The 17,897-nt window shown below is 42.4% G+C and overlaps 1 protein-coding gene across 2 annotated transcripts in view; it reads left to right on the forward strand.

The window, feature by feature from the left end:
- LOC137877117 (prickle-like protein 1) overlaps nucleotides 1-17,482 on the forward strand; it is a 28,901-nt gene extending 11,419 nt beyond the window's left edge. The window contains exons 1-8 of one of the 2 annotated variants that reach the window (XM_068716814.1): nucleotides 4,104-4,420; nucleotides 8,905-9,102; nucleotides 9,735-9,848; nucleotides 11,529-11,666; nucleotides 13,844-14,047; nucleotides 14,172-14,358; nucleotides 14,532-15,542; nucleotides 15,643-17,482. In XM_068716814.1, coding sequence (XP_068572915.1) covers nucleotides 8,917-9,102; nucleotides 9,735-9,848; nucleotides 11,529-11,666; nucleotides 13,844-14,047; nucleotides 14,172-14,358; nucleotides 14,532-15,542; nucleotides 15,643-16,574 — 2,772 coding nt within the window. In that variant the 5' untranslated portion in view covers nucleotides 4,104-4,420; nucleotides 8,905-8,916 and the 3' untranslated portion in view covers nucleotides 16,575-17,482. Of the gene's footprint in view, nucleotides 1-4,103; nucleotides 4,421-8,904; nucleotides 9,103-9,734; nucleotides 9,849-11,528; nucleotides 11,667-13,843; nucleotides 14,048-14,171; nucleotides 14,359-14,531; nucleotides 15,543-15,642 lie in introns of those variants that run through there. The other variant, XM_068716813.1, reaches the window with a different exon arrangement.
- The last annotated feature ends 415 nt before the right edge of the window (nucleotides 17,483-17,897 follow it).

A 17,897-nucleotide genomic window follows, 5' to 3' on the forward strand; every position in this document is an offset into this window, starting at 1 on the left:
GACCTGATATGCGGCAGCGAGTTAGGCTGGTGGGCCTTGTTGGCGAGCTCTAAAGATCTGTTTCCTGGTGTGAAAGGCTGCTGAGAGGCGTCTGTCGGCATCAATGGGGCTGAATGAGGCATCATAATGGATGTGAATTGAGACGTGGATCGGAGGTCTTTTTGTCAAGCAGTGATTCAGCAGTGTTATTTGTTGTGTTCGGACCTTTTTCAAGATTTATCTTGCAGCCAACATCATGAGTGAGTATGAGGAGACAAAAGTGTGCACCGTTTGTACAGCTCATTGGGTCTCTTCCCTCTTTGCGATGGCTGATCGTTCAGACGAGCTAACATGTGTGCCTTCAGACTTGCTGGGACAACTGTTCTTACGAACTAGTTCATCTCAAGCAGACACTAGTCTTTTCAAGGTGGTGGGACAGAGACCATGAATGTTGTTTCCTACAAATTATATTTAATTGCTGATAATTTATAACTCCACCATAACCTCCACACCCTTAGATTTAACAGAATTATATGAACATGGCGTAGCCCTGAAAATTGCCATTGAAGGTAATAATCGTGCTGAACACTTTCAAGCATTCAAAGCTTATGTTGGTTTTAATCCTGCGTAGGAGAGCTATTTGCCCAATCTTATACATTTAATTTGGTATTTGCACTTTGCACTACTTTAACATAAGGAATGGTCTCCATGTTTTATGACGACCTGTCCTGCAACAAGTTGAGACATGTCACTGTCCTCGTTGATTTCTGTTTTGAACAAACAGAGGGACGTCACCACTGATATTTGCATTCTAAGGAGTCAGTTAAACCCCCTCTTTGCCTCCTGGGGATGAAACAGAGTAGCGGTAGTAGAGTCCAGGTGTGAATGTGCCATTATAAATGAAAATGCAGAAGAGGGCACGTCTGCTTAGCACAATAAAGGTTGAGAAAGGGCCAAATTACCAGTTGAGTTCTGTTCCAATAGATAGATGAAATGTGCAGCCAGAAGGAGTGAGTAAGCTTGCCGGGTATATGTATTCTAGACGAGGTCTTGTATTTCAAGTCTAGAGAAAGCCAGTAGATCTTGTCTGAACCCCAGTCCAAAGCTTTTGCTAAAGAAAGAAGACACCGCTCAGAAAGTCCTTTGAGAGACTTGATTGAAAGGTTTCTGCCCAAACTCAGTCTGACTTCACTGTGCTCAATGTTAACGAATAACACTAAATACCAGCCAAATATCAGGTTCCTCCATTAAATCAGATTCATTTATAATCAACGTCAGTGTTTCTCCCTGTCCTAGAATCGTTGTGGTTGGATCTATCTTGCTTAAATAGTCGTGACATGTGATGCTGCCAGTCAAGTGATATCATTTTGAATAACGCAGAGCATTTGCCATTTTTCTAAATTAGGAAAAGGTCCCATCTAAAGCAGTGGTAGCTCTGGTGAAACTGTGCATTTGTGCACATTCACTATGTCTGCATCTTACGTTTGTATTTGTAAGCGTTTGGCTTAGGTCAAAGGTCACTGCATAAACCCTCCATTTGTTAGTTCCTGCTCCTCGGCCTCAGGCATGTGAATGAGACCAGAGTGTCATCCATTCAGCACATGTCCACTGGCTTTACAGAGGGCTGATACATGACGCCGTTGCCTTATAATGACTAAGACCCATTTAAAAACCTCAGTTTATTTTGCAAAGCGAGGGACAGAAGACAGAGGTCTACTTTTAATTAAGCTAAGTTGTAATCCTGCAAATTTAAAAGCCAATGAATCCAAATATAAAGAATAATGTCAAAGTCCTCTTTCCTTTATGTTTTTTGGCTGTAAAAGAACCAAAACCAACAATAAGACTACATTTTAAAGAACTTCAGATACTTTCTGCACCCTCTCTTCTGAGAGGAAGTAGAGGAGACGGTAAGGTCAACTGTCCTCTGGTTTTCTAAAGGACCCCCGGTCTTTGGCCACAAGCCCAGGCCCAGTCTGAAGGGCTGATATCTGCCTATTGTGTGGGATAAAGCCACTCATCCTCTGACCTGTCCTCTATTCATGCCAGAGAATTCCTCACACACTCATTGTCTGTATTTTTTTTTAACCCGAATTAAGTACTTATCTGTCTCAAAAATAGAATTTTTTCCTCTCCATCCATTTGCCTGAAATATGATTTAGAGAGCTTTTTGCAATTTTTTTCCTGATAAATATCTTAGGAAACTTAATGCACATCTTTCAGAGGGTTAAATGAGAAGCGGCTTTTGCAGAGCACCGCCAAGACCTCTGGAAAACTTGAGAGCTTTTCTGAAAAGGTTTACCCGCTGCCTGGACTGCCAAGGCCTCTCTCTATCCTCTCACACAATTTGTCGGTGAAGCACATAGACAATCCCATCTCTATGCACACAGAGGATCTCTCACTCTGCTAAGCTAGCTATCTAACGGAGCTATTTCTCATTTGTAGCAGGTATTTTGGCTTGAGACAAACAGCTCTGTTGCCCTCGCTGCAAGTCACTTTGTGGGGTTGTCAAGGCACAGGGTGTCTTTGTCTGCCGGACAATTGAGTAAACTCATTTGTCATTTTAGGCTCTTTAAATGAAGCCGTTGCTGCTTTTCAGCCTTTCACAATGACGGATGGTGCAGAGCTCGTTCAAATAAATTACAACAAACTTCCCCAGGCATATCAAGCGAGTTCTTTGTATTTTGTCCACTGCACTGGTTTTGAACAACATTTCACATCTTATATTTGATAATGCCGGTGTCCCGTTTCTCACATGTTGCATATCTTATTTTAGAACAAATGTCTTCACTTCCAGTTCTGCTGGATTGTCAGGAGTTTCCTGACAAGAAGTGCTCTTTGACAATAACGTAATTGTGATTGGCTGAGGACAGGGGACCCCTCTCCTCTCACTCATTCAGACCTCCAAATTAGGAAGGGGGCGGTGGTACCAGTGACGGGCTGAGCAGACAGATCCGCAGCGTGAGAATTTCCTGAGATGGATGAGGCTGACTTGGGAGGAAGCACAGTCAATATGTAACTAGGAAAACCTCAAGAAGACATGGGGAGTTTAATTTTGGAAAGAAAAATGATCAGCTCCTTTCAAATATTTCAATACCTAAATCAGGGAGAGCCGTTTGTCATGTCAAACACTGTGCTACCAGTCCAGCACTAAACAGCAGATAGACAAAGTCAGGCAAGTGTTAAAAGTTATCCATAACTCAACTGTTTCCCCCAAGTGGCTAAAAAAAATATGTTATTGTAAGTTAACTAAAAGTACCATAATTTGCCACAGCTTTGTGCTGTTAGCCATTTTCTAAAACAATACTTAATTGTCATCAAATAGCATATGGTAGAACCCTTTACAATGTCGGATTTAGCTCAGATTATTGCAAAAATATTCAGTTTTGTTAATGAGATAAAGGAGCAGCTGGGCCCAGAACACATGCATTGCCACGTGATCTAATCAGCAGCGGAGTAGAAATTAATGCGACATTATTGGAGCAAATGACATGAGTTGCATGGAACTTGATGACCCCTGACAGCATTTAATGACAGCGAGCGTGCAACTATGCAGTCACTTGCATTCATTTGTCTGAAGGGACGTTAAAATAATAAAGCTGGTGATTTTGATGCAAATAACCACAAATATATGAAAAAAAACAATCAGTTGATTTATGCTCTTTTTCACTTTTATGCCTTTCTTTTATTCTGAAAGTAAAAAGATGATTGAAATTGACTCTGGTATTAATGACCTTTCACTAATTTCATATATACGGCAGTGAGTAGTCTGGCTTGTAGAACCAAAATGTTTAGAAAGAATAAGACAGACTGATATAAAAGTCAAAGAGAAGGAGTGGTGAGAGTAGAGTGGACATGTCATCTGGCTCTCAGGAATCCTGCAGTCGAGATGGGGGGCTGGGTGGAGGGCTTGATGTCACTCTGGTGGAGGAAGGGGGTGTAGAGATAGGTGGGGTGTTGACTGTGAAGTGTGTGTGTGTGTGTGTGTGTGTGTGTGTGTGTATGTGTGTGTGTGTGTGTGTGTGTGTGTGTGATTGAAGTGCAATGGCAGGCGATTTGCTCTGGAGGGGGGGAATGAGGGAGGGGCCGACAAGGCTTGGCTGCCCCAAGAACACACACACACACATCCACTCACTCCCACACACTCACAGGGATCAGAGACACTCCAGATAGAGACGTCACCTCTCTGCCCTCCTTTTCTGCTCTTTGGACCTCAACATTTTGGATAGCTGAAGGAGCCGCTCCCCAGCTGCGGCTTGAGTGAGAGTTGCGTCTTTTCAGACTTTCCCCTCACAGCTGACGTTGACTTTCAAAAAGCCTGAGCCGTTGGGGGAATACTTCCTGGCTGAGTGGGATCTGGATCTGATTAGAGCTTGGACCCGTTGAGCTTGATGCTGCAGACATGTAGCCAGAGTTGGAGCAACTGTGTGAACAGGGGGATTGTGTAAGTGAATGAGGGCTTTATGTGAAGGTGGAAAGAAAGATGCTTTTCCTGGAGGTGAGAGGGAAATAGATGAGCTGAAACTTGCAAATGCAGAAGGATTTTGTTGAATGAAGAGCGCTTTTGCAGCTCTGCTGTGGAAAATGCTTCCACCCAAGTTCCACCATAACTGTGCATGAGAGAGGTGATCTTGCATGTGTATAATGCTCTATTTGTGATATAGTATGTGGTGTGTATAGAATATATACACTCATTATGTGTCTGTGCAGGTGGTCTCACTCAAGCTGTGTTAAGTCTCCTGGGTACCCCCTGACACCCATTTGGCCTTAAAATAACACTCTTTGCCAGTCAAAGAGCGATGACCTCGGCCTTTGAACTCTACAATTTAATGGCTTTCCTAAAGTAAATCCTATGACGTTTGGAAAAATAGACTTCACTTTGTTTTCACTGTTTTGGTCTCGGCAAGTGCTCAACACCTCCATATCTGTCATTTGAATTGACTGCAGATAACTAAAGCTGTTACTGCTCTACCGATTTGATATTTGCATAAATATCTGCTCACTGAGAGAATTTGATACACATCTGTAAAAGTCAGTAAATTACAACGGTTTCCTTTAGCTTGCCCGAGGTTGTGTTCATTTGAAAATCGCACGTGTTTGACTAACCAATTCCTCGGCGAAGGAGGGCCCCTTTTAAAAGTGTCAGTTAAGCGGGGGAGGCGCACACGATTAACTGTTAGCCGGCTACATCTGGCCCGTGTTTACACAGACCCAATGTTGTGACTCTTTAAATGCCTTTTTCAAAGAGTTTCCCTTTTTAACCTCTTTAACCTTCTCCTGTCACGCCTCCGCCGTGGTCCGGGTTAGAGGAGGAATGGTTGGACATTTTGTTTTTGTTTTCGACAAAGACAGCCATTGTGTTATTGCCAATGGGTGACATGGTGTAATGTGAGTTGCAATGTGCTCAGGAATCCGCAGTCACCTTTTTCCCCATATCTTGTGGAATGAGAGGAAGGAGAGCTGAAGGGCAGCGGAGAACAGATGCCAGGGCACCAAACTAGAGCAGAGAAGATCAGATTCTTTGGCTTTTGCTTCTCAAAAGGGAGGATGTGTATGAAGGTAGATTTGTGTCTTTATTACGCAAACAAAAAAATATGTTTTGAAAGCAAATTTCTCGCACTGCAATCAAAAATCAAGTTTGTAAGTGAAAATATATAAACTGAGAATAAATTATTTGTTAGTTTTGCTTATGAAACTATAATTTTTGGTTGCAAAACAAAAATCTTTGCTTTCAAAACCAAAAGCTACGGTTTCAAAACCAAAACCAAAACGTAAAGCTACGAGTTGAGTTTGGACGTAGTGGGCGGGGCATACGCTGCTGAATGAGCCAGGAGTTTCTATTGGTGGGTTCGACTTGGATCCCGGCATCTACTTCCACTGTAGAGGTTACTGTGATGAGCGGCATGGAGGTAAGTTGACATTATATTGCTCTGTTAGCACTTCACTTTGTTTTCATGTTGTTAGTGTCGTAGAGTCTCTTTTTTTAAAGAACGACATGAGGTGTTGTTGACATGAAGCTTCACTTTCTGCGTGCATGTAACGTAAGTCGAACCCACCAATAGAAACTCCTGGCTCATTCAGCAGCGTATGCCCCGCCCACTACGTCCAAACTCAACTCGTAGCTTTACGTTTTGGTTTTGGTTTTGAAACCGTAGCTTTTGGTTTTGAAACCGTAGCTTTTGGTTTTGAAACCGTAGCTTTTCGTTTTGAAAGCAAAGGTTTTTGTTTTGCAACCAAAAATTATAGTTTCATAAGCAAAACTAACAAATAATTTATTCTCAGTTTATATATTTTCACTTACAAACTTGATTTTTGATTGCAGTGCGAGAAATTTGCTTTCAAAACATATTTTTTTGTTTGCGTAATAAAGACACAAATCTACCTTCATAGATGTGTTGCTTTATTTTGTCAATAATGAAAATAATATTAACTTTTTTTCTTCATGCATAAGGTGATGTTTTGATGTTCTTTGGCACATTCCTTTTCCAAACATGTCAAATGGCATCATGCAATATTGTGCCAATGTGAACACAATACAATCACTCTAGTCATAGGCAGTTTGTAAAATGTGACGGCTCTCATGTTGTTTAAGTCTGTGGTGATGCTGGGTGGCCCTGTGGCTTGTTTGTCCATTAACAAATGTCATGTCTACATTTTAGCTGGAAATCAAACTTGCAACCATGTTGTCACTAAGAAAAAAAAAACCCAACCAGGAGCATTAATGGCCCCTTACTTTCACAAACTACCATTGAGCCACTAAGATAGTGGTTAAAACATGTACTCTATCTAATTGCAGAACTTTGTGGTCTGAACTAGGTCAGTCGAGATAAAGCAGAACAGGTCAAGAAAAGCTTCTGGGTGATAACATTATCTATCCTACCATAAAACCTGATAGATTAGTCACTGAAGAACAAAGCAACAGTCAAATACCCTTTTGTTGTGTGATAAGAGCTTTGGTTTGACTTTTAACAGCATTTCTAATCTGTAAATTCAGTGTTTAGAGGCCCTGGGCTTCATTCAACTGTATGTTAATTGAGGCAATGCTAATATTTCCCCAGTCTTGTTACTTTTGACTAAACGGCTTGGCGTCAGAGGCCTCAAGGGTGAGCTGAGAGGACAGAAGTGACATTACTAGGAGGATGGGGCTGCACAACAACAGCGTTTGGCTTGTGAATTCAGTTGCAGCTGACCTGTGACCTTGTGAAGGGGGCATAGGCCAGATAATCATTCTTTGGAGGATCAATAAAATTTTAATAGGAAAAGTAGGAACGGCGAGTGAACTATGACACCTATTTATGACGTAAAGACGTGTATTTAAAGACCGTAAAGACTATTTACATATTTTGTATCTGATTCGGTAAATTATTATGACAGAGGTGGGAAAGGTCTGAAAAGGGGAATGGTTATGATTGTTGATTTTTGCTAAAGGGAGGATAGTCAATTTTTCCTTGCCCCCCAATTATATGTTATTTCACTCGTCCCTTGCTAGATTTATTGTACAATAAATCCTTACATAAACATTATTACATGTGAAATTTGCATGGTTCAAGATTGAATTGAGAATTGAAAAACAATTATTAGTAACACTGGGGAGGATCTTGCTTTAAAATAAAAAGTCAAACATAAAGTTCAGCCCCCCTCCCCCCCCAATCATTTTCATACAGTCCTTAAGGATCATGTGGCACAAGCATTAATCCAAATTATTTTTCACAGTTAACAGGCATAATGTGTTGTCAATAGAAGCCATCAGGATCCTAATGTCCCTCATAGTGTGCTGTTGTGTAAAAGATCAAAACTACATGAAGTGTTGACGGCCTGTGTGACGTTTTTACCCAAACAAGTTCTATTCTGGTACATATTTGCATGTCAAAGAGGCAGAGCAGGGCAGATCACAAGTGGCTTTTTCAACACCATGTGACCAAAGTGCTGTTATCAGGTTGAGGGGACTCAGAAGAACATGGCTGCTGAGATAAGAGGGCTACTGCTGAAGGCGGGAGACACAGCGACGAGACTGATTAATCCCTATTCATGTTACAGTCCAACTGTTATCAGCTCGTGAAGAGGAAGAAAAAAAAGCAGCCGGAAGTGGATTCATGCTCCGGCAGTCTGAGTGGACACATGCAGATTGTTTTGAAGGTTGATCATTTGTCTTTTGGAAGATTATTGCCACATTACTTGTTGTTGTTTTTTCCTGATCATAGATGTCTGTTTAAGCAATAATGATTTCCTGCAAATAAATCACCGCCCCAGCACGATGTGGTAGGCTGCGCTGCTTACACATGCTTCACAACCTTCAGTACGTTGACGCACAGTGGATAAGAGCAACAGATGTTTGGTGGATAACAGCTGGAATGTTCTGTTGCGTCACGTCAAAGCATTATAATTCTAGTTGAAAAACAATGTGCCTATGTGCTTTTGTAAGTACTGTAAGGCTTTATGTTTGGTTGTTGAATAAGTGCACCACACTGGAAAAAGCTTGCAATGATTTTCCTTTTATATATCATCCTAAATTTATCTTAAATTCCCTTTGAAGGTGGACAAGTAATAGTTTGGGTACTTTATCAAGCATGATTCTGTAATGGATAAACAAAGGAAGTATACTACACTAATGGGAACAGATACGTTATTCTTGAGTGTGACTCAAGAGGTTGAATTGTGAAAGGATGGCCTGATGCGTTACAGAGAAACTTTGTCCTTTCTCAACCCTTAAAATACTGCTGGAAAAAAAAAAAAGATTAAAACTAATTAGCTGATTTCAGGTAAATACAAAATGCAGAGGTGCAAAAAGACCTAAATCAGCCGTATTCCAGCCAGTGACAAGAAAAGGCAAGGTAAAAGCCAGAGCTTTGGGCATAATTAAACAGAGGAGGTATAAAAAAAGATATGTTTTTTAAATGTGATTCCTAAATCCTCCCTTTTTATCCACAGCACCCGTGTGTGATGAACCTGGAGCGCAGCGAAAGAGGGGAGCGCCCTTCTCCCCGAGGCCCGGACATGGAGCCTCGTACTGGGGGAAAGATGGGGAAAATATCCGTGGGCTTCCAGAGGAGCTCCACCTCAGATGACGACTCTGGGTGTGCGTTGGAGGAGTATGCGTGGGTGCCACCGGGACTCAGGCCTGAGCAGGTAGGACCCGTTCACATGTTTCCTCCAAAATTACTTAATTGACTTAAATGACAGCTGCCCTTTGTCTTTTCTGTGGTTAAATTTTCCTTCAGAGGATGAAAGTACAAACAGCTGTATGTTAACAGCATTGGATTTTTAGTTCAATAATGTGCGCAGACATTCTGTTTTCTTCAGCACAAAATGTTTGCCGTCTCTAATATACTTTTTATGCTTTTATGGAAATGCACTCATCACCCACAGGATTTTGTCAGTGTTTCCTTTTCCCCCATCAGCGAGAATTAGCCCATAACATTTCCAGTCCCTTGCCGTCTCTTCTTGTGTGTGGAAAGATATCGCAGTCACACGCCTGTAACTAAATGGAGATTGACATGTTTGCCCACCAGTATCACTGAATAAAAGGACACATATAGCAGCAGTCATTCTGATACTGATAGCACTGCTTGCTTCTCTTTCATTTATGTGTACTATCTAACTGGTCGTATAATGGAAAGAAAACGATAATATAGGGTCCTTCAAGCTCTAAAATGACGAGAGTACGATACTCCCAGTGCACTAACCAAAGCTACCTATCGACTGACATGATGTAAATTCCTTCTGTCCTCTAAAGTTCATTCATCCGTCTTCATCCGCAGGTCCAGATGTATTTCTCCTGTCTGCCGGAGGAAAAGGTGCCGTACGTCAACAGCCCCGGAGAGAAGCACAGGATCCGACAGCTCCTCTACCAGCTGCCGCCGCATGACAACGAGGTAGAGATCGTGAGAGAGAGAGAGACAGTGTTGGGGTGTGTGATCAAACAGATATGTCACCTTGTTATGACTTATAAAAGCTCCTATAGGGCCCCTCGGAGTATCTTAGAGTCTTACAAATTTTGTCAAAATCTGATCCATGCGTCAGAGATATTGCAGCTAAGGGACGGATGAATGACAGTAAGGAGTCAAGTTCATTTTGTGAACTAGAACTAAGCTAAAGTTTTGGCACTATCTGTAATGTTTCTGGCACTGTAATTTAAACTGAAATGCCAGATTTTTTCATCAGTTAACACTTTCATAGATCTCTTCCTCATGTACCTTTTTAAATGACAGTTCAACTGCTTTCATTTCTTATTCTTCAGTTTACTCTTCGACTACTGTCAGGGATAACATGTTAATTCAACTTCTTACAAAGCTTAAACTTGAGATTACAAAAAGGCACCATTTTCTGAAGATTTTGCAGATTTTTTAAAGAAATGTTTGAAATAGTAGAAATCCTGAAAACTGTTGAAGTGACAGTAGCTTCTGAAGTATCCGTGGAAATGAAAGTGCTGAAAAGAGTTGAAATGAAATTGATAAATACAGCTGGAAGTGGCAGTTGAAGTGGAAGAACTTAGTGCCAGTTCACGGGTATACACTTTCAGAGACTGTAGAGTTAAAGTGTTACATTTATAAATGCTTTCACAAATTACACTTATACTGCTTTTGGCTCTTACTGTTTAACACTTCAAATCCCATAAAACATCTCACAACATGTTGCATTTTAAGACATTTAAATTTGTGTACAAAACATGACCTCAAGAAAAAAAATAATATATACAAACTTTTATAAATTTGGTATAAAATTGCCAATAAGAAATGACAAACCATACCCAGCCCTACACTAAACTATAAAGCAGCAGCTGAGTAGAGTCTTAACAATTTTGCTAGTCTTTTCTTGTAAAACTAAAACAATGGCTGCATTCCCTCTTCTGACAGTAAAGCACATGCCAGCCTCTTCCGGATAATAGCTTTATGGTGTGTAAACCAGCACTCCTTTCACATCTGTGTTAATAGAGTTTACATTAGGAGATATGGTGGGGGGGTTATCACCAGAGGGGAGGCGTTGGGGGCTACTGTCTGATGGAGGTGGTCTCTGTGTACACACATGGAAGATACACAATAGTAACACTCAACACACACACACAGTGTTTGACTGTGCGGTTTTATTATGTTTGTCCGCAGACCTGGTGGTTGAGGGAGCAAACTGCCGGAGGATTCCTAGTGTAACTGTGGTTTGAAGGGAGAAGCACTCAGTGTGTGTTGTGTGTGTGTGCAAAAGGGAAAGACAGTGAGTGTGTGGAGCTCACACACCGGCATCGTTTACTGTTGTTTAGAGAACAACCAAGCTAGTTGTTAGGATAGTCTTGGGTCTTTTATCTGGTCTGTCATCATCATGTCAACACAGAGGAAGGGTTTGTGTATTGCTCACACCATCCTTTCAACACAGCCTTCAGGGGAATTAGCTTTAATTAAACCCTTTTTCCAGCCATATAGACTGCATGTCATATACTTCCCTCAAAGTTGCAAGCAAAGATGAAAGCTGAACCACCTTCAGTAATGGGTGGAAGTGCTAAATCAACCTCTCTGTGATTTTACTTTGTCGACTCCACTCATCTCTCTCTTTCTTTCTTGCAGGTGCGTTACTGCCACTCTCTGACGGAGGAGGAAAAGAGGGAGATCCACATGTTCAGTGCCCAGAGGAAGAGGGAGGCACTGGGGAGAGGAACACCCAAGATCCTGCCTCGAGCTCTGCACCACACCCGCTGTGAAAATGTAAGGGCCACATGTGGATACCCACGAGTAGACACATGCATATGCACACATGGCCTTGCGTCGTTTAGTGCTCATGTAGCCATAAGGTGAGCTAGGAGGAAACCAACTTGTGGGTCTTAAGTTATTTATATCGCGAGCAGCTAACACCCACCATCCCAATGCGTAGCAGCCAGAGGCAAAGTCCCGATTGGCTAATGCAATGGTTTTAATCATGGACATAAACCTCCTCATTAGGGCGAGAGGGGAAGCAGGGAAATTGGGAGGCTCACGCTCAAGCCGAGCGGAGAAGCCAGTTCCTCATGAGGAATTTGACAAATTTCCTGCCGCCCATCTATATCTCAGCATGACAGTCTGCAAAAGAATTTACAGGTTAACAAGTAATTCTTGCATAGAGTCTTAACAATTTTTTTGCCAAACAAGTCACAGTATGCAGCACATATTTCCACTTCAACTGCAGCTCAGCTCAGTACATGTAGCTGGTTTTAAGACTTTTTCTGGAAAAGAGTCAGCATGTTTGAAAAGTTTTAGATGTATTCCCTGGTAAAACAGAAATTGTTTAGTCTGTTAAATACATAAACAGTGTTATGTAAGCATGTACTGTAAAATAAAAGTATCCTGTTTATCCTTTGTGTGGAAGATCCAAAGTTTTTAGGAATCCAAACTATTTTTCAGTCAGCTTGTTTAAGGGAACCTTGGCTTTCACGGAAAGAGAGACATCTTTCTCCAGGCATGCTGGTTGAAGTCATAGCGAGCTATGAACAAACAATACATTGGAAACAATCCGAAAACTGGACCTCTGTTTCCTACTGTTGATTTGGTTAGACAAAACGCTAAGTGTCATTCACGTCATTCAAGCTGCCCTTAACCGTATTCCGGAAAAACTTCCTTTTGATGCAACAGATGTAAATATTAGTGTTATGTGGCTTCTGGGAAATTGAGCCCTGACCAGTGAGTAAACCACATCCTCTGCCAGGCCAGCCATGTTAATTCCCCCTGGATAGGCAGATGAAGTCTGTCATCACTCAAACACAGATGCTACCACAGTGATGCAAGGTCACACACACTGTAATGGCACATAGGAACCCCAACGGACACACACATTCTCACACATACTGAACATGCATGTGGGTCCATATATGCTCTGCAAACACACAACGTATGTATTCAAAAAGGATATATCATGAAGATGATGTTGTCAGGCTCCAGTTTCCTGGTGGGGACACTCAACACCACCATATCCGAGGCCCCTGTGTGTCCACCCTGGTAATAATGGTTAACAGCTGGGCATGCTATCCCATAGCTGCCTATGGGTGTCTCATAGCTCTGCTGGGTTATATAAAGACTCGTGATTGCACGTTCAGACATGCTCTTACAATCTCTGTGGAGTCATACGATCTTCTGACCCAGGACCAAGGCTAGTGTATTCTGTTTAAGCTTATAGGACAAAAATGCTGTCCAATTCCTCAGCAACACATGAATATTTGATTACTTTGTCCCAAAGAGAAACTAATTAGTTGATTTGAGTTTCCCTTTGTCCCACAACCTCTGTTGGTAAAATAGTTATGACATAAGTACTAGATTTATCAATGTATTGCTCCTAAGTCAACCCATTTACATTTATATTATTATTTGTCATCTGCCCCCATGTTAACACAAATAATTCTACTCAGTAAGACATTGGCTTGCAAGATTTAATTACAGTTTCCATGTTAACAACCGTTGCTGTATTTGTAGTATGACTGTCATCACTGTAGGATTCACCGATCTGTTTTGAATGGATCATATTCCTTTGGCTCTTGCAGTATGATCACCTGTTGTTTGGCCTTCTTTGTTTTAGCATCAGCTGCAATTGAAACATCAGCAGATATGTGATATATTTTGAATAGTTATCTCCATAATCTTTTTTTGTTTATGTTGCATTCCAAATGTGTCACAAGCATCAACTGTACCACACATCTATTTTTAAATGTCTTTCCCATATGTGATTGTCTCTGTATTTCTTCATGGTTTCACTCTCATCGAGCAAACATATCTACAGAGAATTATTAATGCATATTAAGCATGGTCATGGACTCAATGATGAACCCCTAAGCGTTGTAAGCCCCATTGAAAAAAAGAATCAAGATGCCTGAAATATAAATCTCATGGATCAGCTGTTGTTTGTGTTTGATTGTCAGTGTGGCGGAGGCATCAATGGAGGGGAGATGGCAATTTTTGCCTCCAGAGCAGGGCTGGGCCCCTGCTGGCACCCAGCGTGCTTTGTGTGCACCACGTGTCAAGAACTGCTGGTGGATCTGATATACTTCTACCAAAATGACAAGATCCTCTGCGGGCGCCACCATGCTGAGCTTCTCAAACCACGATGCTCTTCTTGTGACGAGGTAAGGCTCAGTAGTAGTCGTAGTAGCACTACCCACATAATGTTTTACAATGAACCATGACAATACTATCACCAAGTCCATAGAGTTCCACAGAGCTAACAGCGGTACGTGCGTTCCCCTTCAGATCATCTTTGCGGATGAGTGCACTGAAGCAGAGGGTCGTCACTGGCACATGAAGCACTTTGCCTGTTTCGAGTGTGAGACAATGCTGGGGGGGCAGCGCTACATCATGAAAGATGGCCGTCCCTACTGTACTGGCTGCTTTGAGTCACTGTATGCAGAGTACTGTGAGGCTTGTGGTGAAAACATCGGTGAGTTATTCTTGAATGGTGCTGATTTATTTTTTTCTCTTGGGATTAGGATAAAGAACGTAACTTTTTATACACACGGTCAAGCACAAGAGCCTGCTGATTCTTTGACTACTTGTGTAGAAGTACAATACCTAATAGTATGCTCATTTTCTATCCATCCTACAATCCTTTAGGTGTTGACCATGCCCAGATGACCTATGAAGGTGTACACTGGCATGCTGCGGACCAGTGCTTCTGTTGTGCCCAGTGCAAGACATCCTTGCTGGGCTGTCCCTTCCTGCCAAAGCAGGGTCGCATCTATTGCTCAAAGGCCTGCAGCCAGGGGGAAGATATTCAGGCCTCTGACTCGTCTGATTCTGCCTTCCAGTCTGCCCGGTCACGTGAATCACGGCGCAGTGTGCGCATGGGGAAGAGCAGCAGGCCTGCCGAACAGTGGAGACAGTCACAGCTGTTTAACCCCCCTGCCGCTGTACCTTCATTTGATTTTAAGTTTGGAAATGGAGAGGGCGATGGCGATAGAGACGGAGATGCTGATTGCGACATTGGTATCGTAGGGCGCAAGATGGCCCGTCTAGGCCTGGAGGAGGAGAGGTTCTGGAGGGAGCGGGAGGAGCAGGATGCTGGTGGAGAGGAGGATCCAGAGGAGTGGGCCCAGCATGAGGACTATATGACTCAGCTCCTTCTTAAGTTTGGTGACCGCGGGATGTTAAACCAACTTCAGCAGCCATCACTAAAATCTCCCAGCGCTAGCAGTGACAGAAACAGGCTAATGAGTGTCTCTGATCCCTGGCTTAAGCCTGATTCTACATCTATGGGGGTTAGCGCCTCCTCTCCCACCCCTGCTAGTCCCACCCAGAGCCAGACTTCCAATCAATCCCGAGCCAACAGCCTTAGCCCTGGATTGATGAGCAAGAAGCATCTGCCTGAAATGTACTGGGCCCAATCCCAGGATGGGTTGGGAGACTCAGCCTATGGGAGTCATCCAGGTCCTGCCAGTGCCAGAAAGATCCAAGAGCTGGAGTTGGACCAGGATCAGGACCAATCTGGGACAGGGAGACGGGCCTTCTGGCCAGACACCAGGCAGTGGTATGACGATTCCCTTGAGTGCATCGCTGATGAGCTGAGGAAAGCCGAGCAGGGTGCTGGAGACTCCATGGACTCCCTGGCGCTCTCAAACATCACTGGTAAGGAGACTGCTGGTTGCATGTATTCAGTAGAAAAATGTGCTTTCTTTTTCTATAGAACAGCTGTTCAAAACTTGTCTCTCCTGCTTCCTCTTTTTAGGTGCATCAGTGGACGGAGATGGCAGGGATAGACCTATAGTCTACACACTCGCCATACAGGATCCCTCAGTGGCAGATGACTGCGAGAAGATGAGCAACATGGGAACCTTTAATTCATCTCATCTTCACCACAGTGCCAACTCTCTCAAGGGAGAGGAGGAGGTAGCATTATCAAAGAGGGGAGGCACACCAGGAGGACACCTCTCATTGTCCCCAAATTTGGAAGGCCTCCCACCCTCCTTTGTCCATGCCCCAGCTCTGAGGAGGAGCAGGTCCCAGTCCAGGCCTCCTCAGATGGTCAAGTTCTCAGAGGACACTGTGGACAATGGATACAATGATGGATTTGATGTCAATATTAGAAGGCATCCCATGAGTGAGAGGCCACAGCGGAGGGCGTACTGCCCAGAAGAGATGGGCAGAGAGAGAAGTCGTCCAACGAGCCACCATGGGCGCAGCAGGCAGCACCGGCAAGGCCGCCACCACAGGAGCCGCAAAACTCGCTCGGACAACAACCTTCACATGATGCCTTTGGAGAAAGCACAGAGGCCGTATGAGCCCCAGCAGCAGGGACTGGTAAACTCTCCATGTGGTGCCATGCTCCTACAGCATCCTGCAAACAGGCTACCCATGGCCTACTCCCAAACCCGTTCTGACTATATGCTTCAGGGCTCAGCTCAAGGAGACCCAGGAGTCGAGCAATTCATGGGTCTCTACAGAGATGAGGACGACTGTTGTTCCACTTGCTCTTCCTCATCATCAGACTCTGAGGAGGAGGGCTATTTCCTGGGCCAGCCAATCCCTCAGCCTCGAGCGGCTGGGTGCTACTACGCTGAGGACTACCCGACAAGGGTCACAGCCCTCTCCTCCCAGAGCCATGGCTCACAGACTGGTCGCAGAAAAGGCCACCGCTCCAAAAACTGTATCATCTCATAACAGCTCAGAGTGCATTTACATTATAACCTGCACTACACTAAGCAATAAAGTCAGATTTTCTGATTATATGACGGATCAAATCAAATTGAAGCAAACCATGTGCACAGACTGCGTATTATGCCCTAACAGAAGGTCAAGATGCATATCATATTTCAGGCACGAATCTGCTGAAAGAAGAAATCAAACTGCTGAGACAGATCTGTGCAACATATAGTCAGAAAATCTTTTTTTTGCATGACTATGTGCAAATGTACCCCATATACTGGGTCTTATTGAATTTTAGCACTAACATTATGTCTGTATTAGTAAATTTGGAAGCCTGTCTTAAGACAGTGCAGACCAGAATTATGCAGAGTGGCAACTTTTTCTTTCATTGCAGAATTTGCAGTTTTTTTGTTTGTTTAATGTTCAGTTAAAAGTTTTGCAGCAATATCTTTGTGTGCATTAAAGTGGAAACATATTGAACACGGGGTTAATGTAGAAAATAGAAGCAAACCAAAAAATTATTTAATGCATAATAGTACAAATGATTATGTATATACTAAGTTAAGATTTTAATACTGGTATTTTTATATCTGTGGTTTTAAGAATTGTTTCTGTTGAAGTGTATGATCTATAAAAATAGCAGTTGTAATGGTAAACAAACAGACCTCGTTAATATTTCATGAGAAACCAAGAAGGTGCCACTTCATAAACTGTGCTCTTCACAGTAAAGTGCCATGTTACTCTGTAACAATGTTTATAACGTATATTCGGCAATGCTATTGGTGTACAAACTATGATACGTATGGCAGTAACACCTGCATTATCAAAATTCAGCTGAACTGTTCACTACCCTTGCTCTGACATAACCAGCTACATGCTTTATGATGTAAAGATGCTTGTAATAAATAATTTTCTCCTCAAAGTTTCAGGAATGGTTGTCTTTTTTTCTCATATCTGATCATGTTCATTTTCAAATTACATTTTGTAACCCTCAGATTGTAGTGATGTGTTTTGGGGATTTCATAGGGCAGCATTGGAATCTATACATCATGACATGGAACTTGTACTTATGAGTACTGAATTGTGTTTATAAAAAGATTTGCTAGCTTGCATTTTATTTAAGTAAATTAATTTTAATTTTAAAGTGGCTTGTTGCTTCATTGTTATAGGAGACTATACCATACTAAAATATAAGTATGGCTGAGGGAGACCCAATGAAACACTAAAAAGGAGTTTAATAATAGCATTAAACTGATCTTTAAAATGTCTTAAATTGTCTATGAGGTCAGTTGGGTATTTATGTAACTTGTGTTATTGGATCACAATAAACCAAACCAT

Source organism: Cebidichthys violaceus, unplaced genomic scaffold (assembly GCF_023349555.1).
Source record: "Cebidichthys violaceus isolate CVI_PGR_0920_01 unplaced genomic scaffold, fCebVio1.0.p SCAF_21, whole genome shotgun sequence".
Lineage (NCBI taxonomy): Eukaryota > Metazoa > Chordata > Actinopteri > Perciformes > Stichaeidae > Cebidichthys > Cebidichthys violaceus.